At 43.7% G+C, this 16329-nt stretch overlaps 3 protein-coding genes across 5 annotated transcripts in view; 2 read left to right on the top strand and 1 right to left on the bottom strand.

Annotated features, from left to right (window-relative positions):
- LOC135366795 (phosrestin-2-like) overlaps positions 1–8412 on the top strand; it is a 257439-nt gene extending 249027 nt beyond the window's left edge. For both annotated transcript variants that reach the window (XM_064599712.1, XM_064599711.1), the window contains 6 exons: positions 162–306; positions 1535–1619; positions 1707–1779; positions 4029–4172; positions 5729–5824; positions 6217–8412. In XM_064599712.1, coding sequence (XP_064455782.1) covers positions 162–306; positions 1535–1619; positions 1707–1779; positions 4029–4172; positions 5729–5824; positions 6217–6613 — 940 coding nt within the window. In that variant the 3' untranslated portion in view covers positions 6614–8412. The remainder of the gene's footprint in view (positions 1–161; positions 307–1534; positions 1620–1706; positions 1780–4028; positions 4173–5728; positions 5825–6216) is intronic.
- Positions 8413–10317: 1905 nt separating this feature from the next.
- Positions 10318–13522, bottom strand: LOC135366798 (thiosulfate sulfurtransferase/rhodanese-like domain-containing protein 3). Its single transcript, XM_064599714.1, has 6 exons — positions 12924–13522; positions 12628–12750; positions 12508–12549; positions 11841–11960; positions 10631–10793; positions 10318–10567 (listed from the first exon to the last, which is right to left on the bottom strand). The coding sequence occupies exons 1-6, from the start codon at positions 12997–12999 to the stop codon at positions 10501–10503; spliced, it is 591 nt and encodes a 196-aa protein (XP_064455784.1). The 5' UTR covers positions 13000–13522; the 3' UTR covers positions 10318–10500.
- Positions 13523–13597: 75 nt separating this feature from the next.
- Positions 13598–15835, top strand: LOC135366799 (rhodanese domain-containing protein CG4456-like). 2 transcript variants are annotated; one of them, XM_064599716.1, is made up of 4 exons: positions 13598–13731; positions 14760–14885; positions 15121–15280; positions 15375–15835. In XM_064599716.1, the coding sequence occupies exons 1-4, from the start codon at positions 13725–13727 to the stop codon at positions 15439–15441; spliced, it is 360 nt and encodes a 119-aa protein (XP_064455786.1). In that variant the 5' UTR covers positions 13598–13724; the 3' UTR covers positions 15442–15835. The 2 variants fall into 2 exon arrangements, with proteins under 2 accessions (XP_064455786.1, XP_064455785.1); XM_064599715.1 differs by lacking the exon at positions 13598–13731 and adding an exon at positions 14120–14282.
- Positions 15836–16329: the final 494 nt, after the last annotated feature.

Below are 16329 nucleotides of genomic sequence, written 5' to 3' on the forward strand. Positions count from 1 at the left end.
TATGTTTATGTGAGCTTGTAATTAATACTACTACTACTACACAACATTTCGCAGTACACACTTCCTTACCCAGAGTTTTCCATTCAAGCGCCTTTCAAAGAGAGTACCTGACGTCTATATGCTACAAACGCTATAATTTTCCTATTGTAATCACCTTCCAGGAGTTGTGTAAACTTGCCGATTCGCAAGGCACAGTTTGCGAACATACCGAAGCCCCTACCGTCTTCGCCACGAACCAGTTCGGTCTGCAAGGACTTCGCTCTCAATGGAGGGAAAGTCGTGTTAGAAGCCAGCCTTAAAAAAGATGTGAGTATACCTATGGTTGAGCGCGTGTTTTATTTAAATATAGACTCTACTCGCGCACGGATGTTTTTCCTTCTTGTTCACATCATTTCCCCCTTTTTATGAATGTCTATACAGGGTGTTTCACCTAAAGTGATAAAAAATTCTTACTGGCGACGTTCTCGCCGGAGGATCGTGGTACTTTCGGCAATTACCTTCTGGAAACTTTTGCCGCGATTTAGGAAGGCTTTGGAAAATTTTTGAGGGAAATTTATTCTTTCAATCGAATTTCGAAAATTGCTAGACCAACCTCACTTTTTTTACAGAAATATGAAGTCCTCCATGGATAACCGCAGACCCAACAAAAAATATGCGCAGTATAGCAACGGAAATAGTCGAAAAAATAGTAAAAGTGCTGCTTTAGCCCCGCCTGCGTGCTTGTCGCAAAAACGCGCGCACGGAGGGTGCGGCGATAAGAGAAAGTGTTCCAGTCCAAGCAGCACAATGTACCGAAAGTCGAGTGCAATTGGGGTGGACGGTATGTGTCTTATCAATGTTGTTGAGCTTCATGAGTCTGTTCAAGGCCCGCCACCTACCGGTCCACCCCTGTTGCACTCGACTTTCAGTACACTGTGCTGCTTGGGAGCCTTCTTTTGTTTTGCTGATTTTAGCGCTTTGACCTTTGTTCCGCAAACAGCACTTTTATCGAAGTAGCTTCCCAGATAAATTCCTTTTTTGTTCGTGACCGGCAAATGTGAATGAAACGGGGACCTATCTTGTGAGTTCTTTGTGATAAGACGGTCGTCACCAGTGTCAAGGTCAAAGCGGGGGAAGGAAAAAAAGAAAAAAAACAAGATGCGGGGACACTTCCCCTATCGCCGCACCTTTCGGGCGCGCTTCTATGCGACAATCATGCAGGCGGGGTTAAAGCAGCACTTTTACTGTATAATGGTGTACCTAATTTAAATGTATGTAATGACGCTATCACCTCCAGGCAGAGATATACAGTGTGTCTCAGCTAACGTACTTCTATTTCCGGTATTCAAAAAAAAAGACGAGAGGTTGATTTGACTAATTCAGATGTTGAATTTAGAAACTTCGATTTCTCGTGACTACAAACCGATCAAAGCGCTCGTAAGTCATAGCAACAGTTCACTGCCCATAATCTTCGGACAAGTAATTATCTCGTTCATTAAATACAAATAAATTAAGTTCGTTTTTTTTTTCCCCTTATTCTCGTCCTGTCGTCTAGGTGTATTGCCACGGAGAAGACATTGTGGTGAATGTGAAAGTGCAGAATGACTCTCACAAGACTATCAAGCATGTCAAAGCTTCAAGTAAGCTAAACAACATACGTATCCGTGTCACATTTCGTTGCCAGGTATTGTCGCCAGCTCTCTATAGATTTCACTTATTCCTTTCAGTATTACAAGTGGCCGACATCTGCATGTTCTCCACAGGAAGGTGGAAGGTTTCTGTAGCTGCTACAAGCAACAGGTACTTGAAGCTATCATGCATACGATGTACACTTAGACCCTTGTTTTTTAGCGTTTTATGTTTCTATTGTCATTTTATTTTTTTCATCGGGGGCAATAACATATTCATATAAGGAAATGTAAGAGGTTTTTTGTGAAAAATTTCACCTTTGTCATTGTATTTATTTATTTATTTTTTCTCGAAGAACGTGCTTCTCGCATATCGGATGAGCACGAGGTGCTCAGCTGTTGAGCTGACTGCGTATCACTTAACGTATACTTAGGGCTCTTCGTTTTCTGGTTAAACCCGATTTTTCAAGATAGTTCATCCCGAACAAGTTCGCAGGAATTCTACCGATATCTACCCGAAATCCTTACGGTCCTTCAACTTGTCGTTCGTTTTCTTTTTTGTTTTTGTTTGTTTGTTTGTTTGTTGTTGTTGTTTTTTTTTGGGGGGGGGGGAGTTGGTCTTCACCGTAAGTGATGCAAATAGGGGCCTAAAAACGTGTTTTACCCGTGTTTAACGCTGAAGCGCAAGACTCTATAGGTGTATTTGACTCATAACGTCGAGTATCCCGACAAAACCTTCGGGCATCTGATGTCAGAATAAAAACATGGTCCCGCCGTGGGATGCGTAACCTAACCAAGTTGGCGATTGAAACCGACGTTCTAACAAAATTAAAATACGCGTAACACTAAAGACTAAACGAATAGCCATGGATGGGCCAAAATTGGATACATAATCAATCATGCGCATTTCTGCGCGGACACTTCTGCCTTAATGAGACTCTAATGATGGGTAAGCAATGATAAAATGGAAATGCATGGCACGATATCGGGTAGGGGATAAAATCTTAATCACTAGGTGCCGCTAAGCATGACGAGTACCAGCGTGGATAATTGAAGCTGGGTGATAGTGAGGTAGCATCATTATTGTATTCCGCTCAGATGAGTAGGCCTGCGACAATTATTCACGTTGCCTCTTTCTTTATCTTTTTGTTTTTCATTCCTGCATTGTCGTATTCCGGAAACTTTGCCTGGTGCCCTCCTAAAAATTACATATCTGAGTTGAAGCAAGCTTCGTGGAGTATCTATGGAATCCCATTTGCGTGAGAAACAGCCTACAATGCCGTGCAGCTGCGTCAGCAGCACATTCTAAGAAAAAAGGAGGAAGTTGGGGAGTGAATGCAGCGTCTTGTCCCGTACATTGCAATCCAAGTTTTGGTCCCCTGACCCTAAGATTTACTCCCTGACACCGCAAATTCTTCATAAAATCGCATGAACTGCGTTGCATTTAGCCCCAAACGGAAGTATTGGTTGTGGCCATGCGTCCTGTCCTCAAAATGACTAAAAATATTACACTTTTTTTCCTTAGACTGTGCACTCAAAGAGAAAAGAAAGAGCAAGTTGGGGAAGTAATTGTAGCGTCTAGTCCCCTAGATTGTAATTGTTCCCCATTATAGTATCCCCAGCATTGCAATTAGTCCCAAAACTTCGCGTAAATTTTTGGTGCACTTAGTCCCCAACGCGACTAATGGTAGCGGCAATGCATCGATAGTAACTAAAAGGACTAAAATCACTCGATATCTCACTCTCTCTCGTTTTTCTGTACAGCGTAGTGCACTGAAGAAGAGTTGTATCGGTTGAAAGTAAAAAAAAAAAAACTTATTATCTGTACTGGTAAATACTTGTATTAGTTCTTTTAGTGTAGAGTGTACAGGCAGATTACAATTATGTATCCCAGATTACATATGCAACCCCCCCAAAAAAAGAAACTAGTCAGGAAGTATAGTTACTTCCCCAAAAAAGATTATAATTCATAATATTTTTTTTTGGGGGGGGGAACAAGAAGTATTGCAACAATCATTATTAGTTTATGCAAAGTGTAGGGACTTTTCGCAGTGCTGGGTAGTAAACTTCAGGGTCAGGGATTAAAATAGGGATTAATTGCAGTCTACGTGTCTAAAGCTGCAATTACTCTCCTAGTTACTCCCTTTCTCTCTCTCTCAGAGATGTGGTTACTTTTATCGAGTGCGCTTTTGAATGGCAGAGTTGCTTCTTTCACGTTGTTCCAGTACCATGTCTTCACAGTGTGCAGGTCTTGCATTTGTGCACAACGGCGGTACTTAATAGCCAGTACGATCCTGTATTTTGCTTAGATATGTTTGACGTCCCTTGACGAGTCTTTTTATGCGGTTTTATTGTCGCTTGTACTGACCTCAACTATGTCCCCATACTGCATCGTTAATAAGCATACGCATTGTCTTCCAGGGGCGACAGTCCAATTCAAGCGGGAACGACATTTGAAACGGAAGTTCGGCTCAAGCCAATGTTAGAAGAAAATCGGAACAAATATGGCGTCTTCGTACAGAGTTACAATGGCCAGGAACCAGATTGCCTTGCATCCTCTACAATGTAAATATGGTTTTTGCGCAATTGTTTTGCGATTTACTCTCGAATGAGGTTGCAAATTCTATTGAAGGGTGTGGGGTCGTAAATTCCCACGAAACTGGCGCCCAACGTGGGGTCCGTGGTTCACTAATGTGCAAAAATTTCTCTTCGCGAAATGAAATATGCCATTACCTTGAAACATAACCAAAAGGAAGAAGATCCATCGGTAGCTTTGTGATTCATGAGCGAATGAAACCGCAATCCACGCTTTCCCTCCCCCTCTCAAGAAGCGCCGCAATGCGAAGAGGCCTCGCACTGGTCTCCTCAACCGGTCTTCCGCTACGATTGGACAAATCGTTTTAAGGAGACCAATGAGGGCCCGCTTCGCATTCTCGACCTTCTCGAGAAGGAGGGGGAGAAGGAGAAGGAGAAGGGAGAGGAGGGAAGAACCATTTTATTCAAGCGTCGACAGCAGTTTCATTCGCTCATGAATCACGAATGACGCAACGATATGAATATCGTTCTTTCCGTGTTGATATCAAGGTAGCGCCATTTTTCATCCCGAGAGGAGAAATTTTCGCACTTCAGTGCTTCTTTAAAGTCAACAATGACAAATGATGTAAACGATATTCTTAAATGCCAAAAGATCATAATTCACGGGGGAAAGAAGTAAGAAATGGCAGCTAGTTGGTAAGTGTTCTAGAATTTATGTTCCTGTAATCGAAGAAATAAATGTGCAGTGAAGGCCGCTTCCAAAAATGTTTCGTTTTTCGTAGCGGCGTATTTTACAGCAAATAACGTGTGGAGATTAGCATAGCTGTCCTGTAGCGCGCGTGCGCGACAGGTCTTTGGTCTGCACACGCTCTAGAAACCCCTCCTCCTCCTCCTTCAGAGGCCCCGTAAATCAACGAGCGATGCTGACCTCACCCCGTGACGTAGCGAGTCCGTCGCAAGTAGCGCTACGCCCTGTCCGTAGCAGGCGAGTCTTGACTGCAAAATGAGGCCTCCTGGCTGCTGGCTACACTGATGCTACGTCATACGGACTCGATTACGTCACGCCGGGAGATCAGGGCGGGGCGCCAAGGCCACACTGCGCCGCCCATGCCTGTTTTTATGAATAGACGCCTCTAGCTGTTTGTAAACAAATGACGTCATAATGTTCGACAGCGCCACGATTTTGGTAGAGTTGAACTACGTTCAAAGCTAGTGGTGAACAAGGTCGCGCCTGAAAGTCACGGTCTTGAGGGGATTACGATGGTCTCTGAAAGGGACATGACCTTCGGTCCTACTTTCTTTCAACGAACAATTGCTCATTCGTGGAACCCAGCTTTCCCCTTCCGATCTGTTTTGGTTTCGGTCTGTCTGCCAACGCCATGATGACGTTTGTCGGGTAGAGGTTGATTGAGTTGCAGTGCGACATGACTCCATTCACTGAAAATGTTTTGCATGATGGATCCTGATTGAAGTCATTTCAATGCCTCTTTAATCTTACTGTCGCTGTGGGCCGCTCACGACTGATTATCGATATCTGCTGCCCAATGACGGTGGTCCATCACCTCAGTCTCATTTGAACCTTTCAGACTCTCCGAACAAGCCAAGAAGAATATCTTCGGCATTGTCGTTTCCTACGAAGTTAAAGTGAAACTCTGCCTTGGAACGCTTAGTACGCTTTCTGGGTGAGTAGTGTACTGTGCCAGTTAATTCATAACTCTCTCGGAGCTCACGAAACGGTAGCTGACATACAATATTTCCTACTTACGTACATGCAACTTCCAGTTCCTACAGGTTGTTTTTGAATAGCAGGGGCAGATCCATACCCCCATTTGGGGGGGTATCTTTGTCGAAGCGCGTAACTGGTGAGGAGGGAAACTATATGTTTAACCTAATGTTTTGTAATTGCCCAACCGTCTCCCGCCCCCCTGAATTCGCCACTGTTGAGTAGTTTATTACAGTTTACTACAACGGGAAGTCTTTGCAGTTAGGGCATAAACTGATGCGCCTAACTGATGGGCGACCTAACGCATTAAATGTTTTTCAACTTTGTTCGTATAACCTTTCATTATTCTAGGAGAGGAGAAGTTGCCTGCTTCGTACCATTCCTGTTGATGCACCCTGAACCCGCTGAGTTGCCCAACCCAGTTATCAGAGAAGAAACTGAGGAGATCCTCACAGTCCACAGGGCTCCTACTCCGCCACCTTCCACGTCGTCCCCCTTGCCACTCACCAACGGTATAGGCATGTCCGACACCGAGCCCGTGGGCATCATTTCTCCGCCACCCAACGCCGAAGGGTCCACAGACTCCGAGAGCCCGCCAGACTCGGCCGCTATGACGCTGGATGACGACCTCGATCCGGATTTTACTCTGACGGAAAGTCCCGCTGGGAGACCCGGCTCTCTGTCGGACCCCGAGGTGATCCAAAAACTTTCCGACCTCAACGTCAGCGGCGTTCCACTAATAGATTGAAGCCGCCGGATGTGAGACCCGGGGGGTATTGTTCTTTGAGGTTGTACGGGCAACACTTTTGTGTGCTCTCTAACCGATGTCCACCTTGTTGACATTCGAAGTGTTCGAATACAGTGACACTGTATGTTGTGTAAGGTTTGCCTTATACACCATATTGCGCTATGTGTCCCCCCTTTAGGAGACTGTCAAGCTTTTTGCTTTTTTCAGATTTACATCATAATCTGACAATTGTGTACGTGGCTCTTCAGTTTCATTCAGATATGCGGAGCTCCAAAGGCTAAAAAGGGCACGCTACGAAAAACTGGCAAAACAGGCATCGTAGTAGCTGCTCTTTCTGTGTTTTTTGTAATCGCTGATGTTTCTGGTGATGTGTGGTCCTTGTGGCTGATAGCAACTGTGATGTAGCGACCATTCCTGCAGGTGAGGTTATGTTTTGTCTTTGCCTTGTGTCTAAACTTGAGGTGCTATTTGAAGGCCATGTACAGTGACGTGCATGCATACATACATACTCGATTTTTCTTACTGTTAAACAAACCGGCAGCTGCTGCGTGATGCAGAAGTTTTCATATTGAAGGTCCTTCGTGCAGGAGGACAGAAAGTTACATGTTGAAGCCTCCACCTTGCAAAAAGAAATTCAATTCGCAGCACTGTACATTTTCACAAACTGAATTCCGTTGTGTACAGCACCGCGATATTGTTTTGGAATAAGGACAATCTGACACGGTTTCAAGAGTTACGGTATAAACAAAACTACACGAATACTGTTGGCATCATGCACAGATAAGAGCTTGTACGTTTTCATGTGCAGGCACACGTCCTGCACACGCCTATATATACATATATATATATCTATATTTGATACACATCTGCAGCTTGTAAATAACTACACGTATATATTCGTATATCTATGATGCTGTTGCTTCCACAGGATGTGCGAGAAAAAAAAACAATCTGCGAATGCGTAACCCGTACTAAATAGCAACATCTGGTGCACAGTGTTTTCTGCCAATACATGTTTTGTCTGATGTGAGAAGCGAGAGGTGCGCGTTGCCTCGGTGAAATACTCTGCCTTGAATCTCCTTGGAAGTGTACCACACAAACCGTGCTACAAGAGACCACACGTAGAGACCAGACATATGTTTCCATTCGTTAAGAAGTGGAACACAAACACGTTTTTGCATCAAAAGTTTAGAGCTAGTCCATGGACAACGTAGATTATCAAGAAACTAGCACTTAATTTCCCCTCCCTAAGCAACTGCGGTTGACATGTGTGTACATATTTAACGGCTGATTGTGGCTTCCAAAAATGAAACGACGGATCATCAAGAAAAAGAAGAGTCGTGGTAGCTGAATTTAGTCTTTTCCATAATTTTTAGCAGTTTTTCAACAGAGCACAAAGATTTTTCTTTATCAGCATCATTCAGACACACTAGGCAGCTTTATAGCTTCTTCAATACAGCGTTTATGTTCTGGGTGAAGTACACTGTGGTGATCTTTTGCGACTCTCTCTCAAGCATGTCATGAAATTATTTGTAGAGTGCACTCTAATCTATGTACAAAGATGAAAAAGGCACGTATAGTCGACTTGGACCTGTGATGAATGCGGCTAAAGTATATAAACGTGTGCGGTGAGCAAATTATGTTTCTCAATAAGAACCTGTGATTATTGCACAATGTGTAATTCCTTCTATTTTTATTGCTGCATGTGCTGTGAAACGCTGTAGGCTATACAGGTTGTAAGCAAACTTGCTTCGTTGACAATAAAAATAAAGCGGGGTGAAGAGTCCCTGCAAGCCGTATGGATATCTCTGGTCTTTACAAGGTGTGTTGGCACCAACTATCCAGCTACAGGACCAGTTTCACCAATGCTGATTAACATTTGAACAGAGATTGACGTTCCCTTAACTTGAATTTAATGCCTAACTCTGCTTCACTAAAGGGAGTTATTGTCACTGAAACATTCATCACGTCACCAGCTATCGTTTGTAGAAATGAATTGAGCGTTACCTTCATGTTTTGCAACCCTTAATCTCGGTTTAAAGTTAACCAGCGTTGATGAAACCGGGCCACAGTGGTGCTGGTCCCAAAACTTTTTTGTAATAAATTACACTGAAGGTACTCAAAAGAGTACCGCATACTGCAAGAGAGTATGAAAGCGCAAAGAGCATTCACAACGAAAAACACATCCTCCACACTTCGATTTGATGCACGCATGTATGTAGATCATCTGTTTAAGCAGCTCCCCAGTTTCCCCCTCTCCCCTATTGCCTGTGGAGTGACCTCATTGGCCTTTCTCCAAGATAGGGGTAACAGCTAACAGAGGTTAGCCCATACAAGTTCCAACTGTGCGACCTCTGTCTGTATATAACCGATGATCTGTAATACCATCAATACTTGAAATAAAGTGAAAGTGAAAGAGGTGCACAGCTCAAGCACGTGGTCCCTTTTGTGGTCCCATGCAAAGAGCCATGCCAGTCTACAAATATCCCTTTCATTTGCTGCCTTGTGATTGGACAGACGCTTTGTCACATGGTTTCTCCAAACTTCACTCTCTCCCCTGCACAGAGAAAATCTGCCGTGGTGTATCGGTATAGCTAACCCACTGCAAACACACAGTATAATACCATGCTATCTGTATACTGGCATAAGATGCGACATTCTAGATTGCATTTTTTTTGTGTGTTCAACAGACAAAAACATCAAATCTACCTCCATGTGCTCCTCCATTTTCCTGTACCCCCCTCCTCCCTTCTTTACAGAGTGCAAGGATGGAGGCCCGTGATGGTCATCTTAATGCAACAGTATCTAGCCATTAGGTAAGTGACTTCACAGTAGTACAGGCATAGGGGCTACACCCTTACGCGACTGCCTTCGCCATGCTGCGATGAGAATGCTGGAGGTGCTGTGGTGCAGAGAGATAACACCAGTTGTTTTCCATGTTCATCAAGACAAAGAGGTGCAAAGGTGCTTCAGGTTGAGATGAGACCAAAAGAACATGTATACAGTGAACCCTCGTTAATAAGACCACCACTGTTCCCGCAGATTTTGGTTATAAAGCGAATCGTCATACTAACGAGAAACGCACAATCCGCTGACCTCAGAGACCGCTTCATTCCGGCCATTCTTAGGTGCACAACAGCAGCAGCACAGTGTGACCTGATCTCGTGGTCACTGCTGTTTTAAGCACTACAGTGTTTTTGCAGTCCAAAAAGCACAATGAGTAACTCCGAGGTCAAAAACATCAGGAGTCATCCCAAACTTTGGCGTCCTACTTCAACACGTGTCACCCTCTGCATGAGGTATGTGTGTAGCCTCTCCCTGGGGCTACTCTGCGGGTCATGTGACGTGGTCATAATACCTGTGTTCGACCCTACTTGTGACAAAAATCTCAGTCATAGTCGGATAAGCGGGTTGTCATACTAACACGATGGATTTACATGGCGGCGGAATGGTTCCTAAGAAAAACGGTCATAAAGTGAGTATGTCCCATTATCGGGGGTCATATCAACGAGGGTTCACTGTATTTACGTCACTGATGTATTTCATGTATATTTTAGCAGCTGAAAAATTCAGTGAAGGCACTTCCTCAGTAAGAGAGAATATCTACAAACACATTTGAAAAGACATGCTACATATATATGTATACGGATTGTAGGCACCAGACCGACCATGCAGCACATGTTAACGACACCACACAGTTTCAATTGTGATTCAGTTTCCTTTATTGTGAAATCACTTAGCTGAACAATTTCAAATAGTTTCCCTACTGATCTACCTACTCCGAATACATACAAAAGTGGCAGCGCTCTGCCATAGTTTCCAAATTTATTATCAATAAACAATATCATTTTCTACTGCGTATCATAAAACTATCTTCTTAACTCAAATCAGCCTTTGATGATCTCTTGTCCTTTTTCCTCCCATTCGCAGAAACTGCCCCGGTAGAAACGCGCTCTGCAACAGCACATGGCACAAACAATCTCAAAATAACATAAAACCTGAGCACGGTGAACTCACTGCTTATATCCCTTGCTGTGAGCGGCTTGCATTGCCGACGTTGCTCTGATACCACGACGGCAATTGAACACAATATTTGGGTCGTCCTCAGCTGGCTTTTGCCTGCCGTACTTCTGCAGGAACTGAGCGTCGGACAGCTCAAACGCTGCTCCCACGTCGTTTACTGCAATTTGACGGGCTCAAGGTTGGTTCATGCGCTCTGGCTCGTGTTTTGCTTCCGGTATGTTGTGTTGAGTGTAAGACAAAAGGAGTGAATACTGTACTTCCCGCACAACGAAATGAAAGAAAGTGCACGTTTACGTTCAGACCCGAACCCGTCAGAAAAGAACCCTTGGGTAGGCTTATGTGGAACCCCATAAAAATAGGTTGACCAAGGAAACAAAAAGAAAAAAAAGAAACTATGCTTAGCTTACATCTGTCATGTCACATAAAAAGAAAGAATATCTGCACAGAATAGAAAATTAAGGAATAAAACCGAGTTAGACACCAGAAACTTCCGACACAAAGGTAAGCTGACTCACCTAATGTATAAATCTACAAAGAAAACAATATTATCTTTTTAAGCACTGTTCCTAGCACCTACATGGCATTATAGAACTACTGCTGGGTGCAGATGCCCTGCATGAAAATAATTACGAGGTGGAATAGAATGCATAAATTATCATTATCGCGCAGAACATGTACTAACCACAACAATGAGGTGCAGTTCATTTTCTCAATAGTCTTCGTCTTGACATATCACTTCAATAATAATGATAATAATAATTTGTGGCTTGATGTCGCGAGACAAGAATGATTATGAGCGATGCCACAAAGGTTGTTCCGTAGATTAATTTTGCCTCCTGGGTTATTTAACATCCATTGAAAACTCAACACACGGGAAAGCACGGTTAACATTCCTAGCAGAAGATGGCGTCTCAAAGCAACCTGTGTTGCTGGCGTGTTCAGTCGGGTCCGAACCCGCAACCTCAGGATCAGTAAGCGAGCGCGCTACTAAATGAGCCACCGAGGCCGGTTCAGTTCAGTGACCACTTTGGTTTAGGACATACCGCCAAAGTAAAAGGCCTGAAAAAAAGCTGTCGCCGGTACCACATACATAATAGCATCTTAGTGTAATAGCATCTTAGTGTAACAGCATTTTATGAACTGCTGTACAACGTAGAACAGTAGCACGTACCAAGCACACTGAAAACAGTAACGGTATACTTACGCGGTATGTTTATGGTCCCCGGTATTCTTCCATCATCAACGAGTTCCTTGGGCTCCCTCACATCAATAAGCAAGGCATCTTTAGTTGCTAGGAGTTTCTTGTACTCTTCAAAATCGACACCTGGCATTGCAATCCTAAATCAGACTCTATTACGAGGTAAGTTGTGCGGGGAAATGTAAATGTAGAAGTTGAATTCAGAGTAGACATTGATGCTACAGCAGATATAGCTGGTTTTTAAAACAGGAGAAAGGAGTGGTCAGCACACTAATCACTCCCACTAACATGGGGCTACCTCAACGCTACCTGACACCTTTTGTACATGAAACAAAACCACAATACTATCAGATCCCTATGTACAGTTAATTTGCCTACCTCCATCACCCATGCTGACCGAATGATATCCTTTAGCAGAGACAGGGCAGGGCACATGTTACGGAGCAGCTTATATACGTTGTCCGCAGACAACCTCCTTTCCCAGTAACTTGAAAAAGTGCTACGAGTATTTTACGGAACACTTTAATGGGGTTTATAGTCCTCCTTAAGTTTTCAGTCTTAATGATGTCGTAGTCAATGAGGCACAACCAAACCCATTCCGTAAAAGCTGTCTCGGTGGTGCACTAAATGACGATTCTAAGTCTCGACATGTCGATAAAGCGAGCAAACTCACACAATCTGTCCAGTGCTTCCGTATCAGTGTCTGTGCAGTATCCTAGAAAGTTCAGAAGCAGTACATGTAACGCCTAAATGAAATCCATGCAGGTAATGACGCATTGCATGAGTTACGGACTGGAAAGTTGACTCGGTGCAGTTGGACCATGGTAGTTGTCGGCATGTGGTGCGTTTCTTTCTCTCAAGGTAACAAAATGTAGCTGTCTCCTGTGGCATAATTCTTGGGTGCACGAAGTGATGCCTAAAACATAGAATGACACACATGACATCTGTGCGAGCTCTGTATATAGATAATAGGGACACCAAATTCTCGTTTGAGGAAGATCAGAAGCTCATAAACGCTTGCAAGCTGAGACGACGATCTTCGACCATATGTTCGCATATGTTCTACATTACATTCAAAGCACAACTGACCTTGATAAGACACCTTGACACGCCTTGTAACGAATTGTTTGATGACTGACACACGATTGGGACTTGAAGCAAGCATGACGGTATGAGGTCTCCACGCAGATCAGATCGTCTCTGCAGACAAGTGTGTCGATCGTGGGAACGATATGCCAAAGAATATTTAGCGTAACGCCTTCCAAAATCCAGCTTAGCTCCCAAAACCTCTTTATATTCGTTTTGGTTGTGTTGCAACTTGAGAAGCACTCTTTGTGTATTTTACCGTGGCCTCCGTGCACACACGTTATGGCTTTTTACTTAACACAAACTGATGAATGAAAGCATTAGCACTATGACACAACTGTCAAGGTATATGCAACAGTCCCTCAACAGTCCCTCCACAAAATAGACAAGATTATCGTCTGCGTAGAATGCATGCAGAGGATGCAGAGCGAGCATGTAGACGATATCGCTGCCCTTCATCAAAGAAGGAATCTAAAAACATCTTTGTCGAGGAAAATTCCCCATTGTTTTGCGAGTCCCAAGGCTTGTGCTGTGAAGCTATAAGTTCGTCCTGAGGACTGGCTTCGTTCGTGCCATCTTTCAATTAACTGTTCTCGAGTTGGCCAAGAACAAAAATAGTCTGGCAAGTACACAATCACGCCGTTGCCATGGCAATGCACGCACTCTAGTTTCTGGTATAAAATGAGTCGGTAACGCTGTTCCTGGGTTAATTGTTTCGTTGCACTGTTTTCGTTCGTTGTTCGCTGGTGGCTCTCTTGTCTTTGCAGCGAGTTTTAAATAGCCGTCACCATTCTTCCCGTACTCATGGCAGGTATGAACTGTTTTTCTCTTACATTGTTCTGCAGTTTCCTGTGGGGTGTAATACGAACCTACATTAAAAGTTCTGGAGTACATTTTCATACATATTTATCGATTCTGTGTGCGACGCTCTTTCAATTGCATGCAGTATTTGATTTTTTACGCGCACAAAGTTTTTTACTATTTATTTGATCCATATCTCCGAAAGTTCAGTTCGGATACTAGCTACTTATTTTCTTCAAAGCGGTTTCAGATATTTCGCTCAAACTTAAAAGGAGGAGATAAGGAGGAGGAGTCCCGGGCAAGAGCATTCTTGTCATGTTACCGTATGTTGGCTGTAATCTAGGTGCAGTCTGATAACGCTATCACGGAAAACCGGTTTTTCCAGGTCTATTTTTAACTCTTCCTTCATCAACTTTGAAACGCAGTTCCCGTGCCTAGTAGACATTGCTTCGCTTCGAGCTGCAAGCACGCTTACCAAAACAATGCTTGTAAAGCTGTTTTTTCTGTTGTTAATTTCATGTTTCTCTGTTTATCGCTGCCTATGTGTACATCACATTCCAGGTAACATATGTCTGCATATGATTCAAATATGAAGTGTCTTTTCGCGTGTCTAGGGGTATAACAATTAAGCGCGTCATATATGTGGAGGAGGTATACAGATGTCCTGACCACCGTCAGTTGCTGTTGTCGCAGAGTGTTTTAAGTGTTTCAAGTGGTCTTAAGTTGTGTATGTAGCATACTGTCCAAGCCCCCCCCCCCCCCCCCCCCCCATCAGAAGAATGCTGGATCTGCCCCTGCTCATACTTGACATTCAGAACTCTGTTTAAGCACTGCACTCTGGGCGGTGAAGCCGCATTGTGTATGTGTGCTACCCAATCAGGATAGCCATTACATCTAGTGTGTACTTTGTGTTCACTTTTGAAAGCCTAAGTAAGCTGTCAAGAGTAATGTATTTAGCTCGCTTCAAATTTGAGCCATTCCACATCGTAGGAATGTATTCTAGAGACACAAATTCTTCTCAATGCAAATTATTTCTAGAGGTGACGTTCCAGGACGTCGGCAACCTCTTAGCATCGGGTGACCGTTCAACAATCATCATAGATGTTCGTGAACCAGCAGAACTAAAAAATGATGGGAGAATTCCAGGCTTTCAGAACATTCCGTGTAAGTACATATCCTAATTGGGACATTGCCCTTTCATGAAACATTAGCAGCATCTCTCTGCAAACACAATTTAAACGATGCAGTCTAGATGCAGTCATCGATGTTGCATTATGGTTTGGCATGGGGTTAAATTAATTGCTATAATTATCATCCTATGCACAATACCTCTCAGAGAGACCACTAGAGCCCCTTAGATTTTCATTGAATTTTAAGGTGCCACTGTTTTCTGTTACAGTGCAACAGCTAAAGGGTGCATTATCTACGACTGCTCCGGAGTTTAGGGCTAAATATGGCTTTGACCAGCCCGCTAAAAATATTCCACTAGTCTTCTCTTGTCGTTCGGGGCGCCGAGCCACTGCTGCAGCAGAGGCGGCCATTGAAGCAGGTTACACTAAGTAAGTTACGCGTCTGCTTCTCTCTAAATGTGCTCCATGCTAATCGCACGAGCATTTAAATTCTGTACTAACCTGTGCCGTTTTCTCTGTGCAGTGTTCGGGTTTACAAGGGTAGCTTCCAAGACTGGGTTGCTAATGGAGGAGAGGTCATCAAAGGTTGAATTTGTAACTCGTTTGTCCACATGAAACATTTATCTACATTTTATCTAGCGTTAGGTGCAATTGTGAAGGGGTTCAAGGTTCCACAATTTATATTTTGTCACGATTGAACAAATATGACATGCATTGACTGTGGCTGTTAAGCAGCTCCAGGTTTTTCAGTGGTTATCTTTGAAGTGGTTGACCTGTTACTGCACATACAGTGAGTGTCCACTTTCGGGCCTATTTTTGAGTGCAGCACTTCCTACTGATTGACTGCACTACCGAATGGAAATTTGCATACTGATACTCAAGTACTCATCAGCACTACCAAGCAAGAAAAGGAAATGTTATGTCAGAGATTTGTGCATTCAGCGTCATAATTGAGACTGTTGAGAATACAAAGTTTTAACCGAATTCAAAGTGTTCATGTGTCAGCTCCTTGAAGCTGCAAATATAGTTTGTTCCTTACACAGCTTCATTACAGTAAGGAGTGGAACCCCCCTCCCCCGGTTTCTGTCACAAATCCTGAATCCGCCTGATTACATTGTTGGGAAAATCAATACAACTAATGCTGCGGAACAGGAGTGATGGCCCTCGGGTCAATTAGCGTCCCTCCAGTAACGCCCCCCATGTCTTTTCATGGCAGCAAGCTATTGATTTTTGCAAGCTAGTAGTCCTTCCTAGCATGCTCATATGAAGAAACCAGGAAGTCGTACACCTTGTTGCGACGTTAACTTGAACACAGCTTGCCCTGCGGGGTGGGGCGGGAGGCACCATAGTGGCGCTTAGCAGAAACAAAGGGAGAGGTGGTTTATACTATCCCACTCTTATTACAGGGGTGTCAGGGACTCTTGTTACAGAGTGGGATAGTCCAAACCTTGTCTTTTATTTCTGCTAAGCGCCGCTAG

This window comes from Ornithodoros turicata, chromosome 8 (assembly GCF_037126465.1).
Source record: "Ornithodoros turicata isolate Travis chromosome 8, ASM3712646v1, whole genome shotgun sequence".
Taxonomy (NCBI): Eukaryota; Metazoa; Arthropoda; class Arachnida; order Ixodida; family Argasidae; genus Ornithodoros; species Ornithodoros turicata.

Coding starts and splice junctions, on each gene's coding strand:
- LOC135366798 (XM_064599714.1), bottom strand. CDS start 12,999: ATGCTTGCTTCAAGTCCCAATCGTGTGTCAGTCATCAAACAATTCGTT. Junction 10,794..11,840: donor GGGGACCATAAACATACCGC/GTAAGTATACCG, acceptor GTCAAATTGCAG/TAAACGACGTGGGAGCAGCG. Junction 10,568..10,630: donor CACAGCAAGGGATATAAGCA/GTGAGTTCACCG, acceptor GTGCTGTTGCAG/AGCGCGTTTCTACCGGGGCA.
- LOC135366799 (XM_064599715.1), top strand. CDS start 14,204: ATGCTTGTAAAGCTGTTTTTTCTGTTGTTAATTTCATGTTTCTCTGTT. Junction 14,283..14,759: donor ATGTGTACATCACATTCCAG/GTAACATATGTC, acceptor AATTATTTCTAG/AGGTGACGTTCCAGGACGTC. Junction 14,886..15,120: donor AGGCTTTCAGAACATTCCGT/GTAAGTACATAT, acceptor TTTCTGTTACAG/TGCAACAGCTAAAGGGTGCA.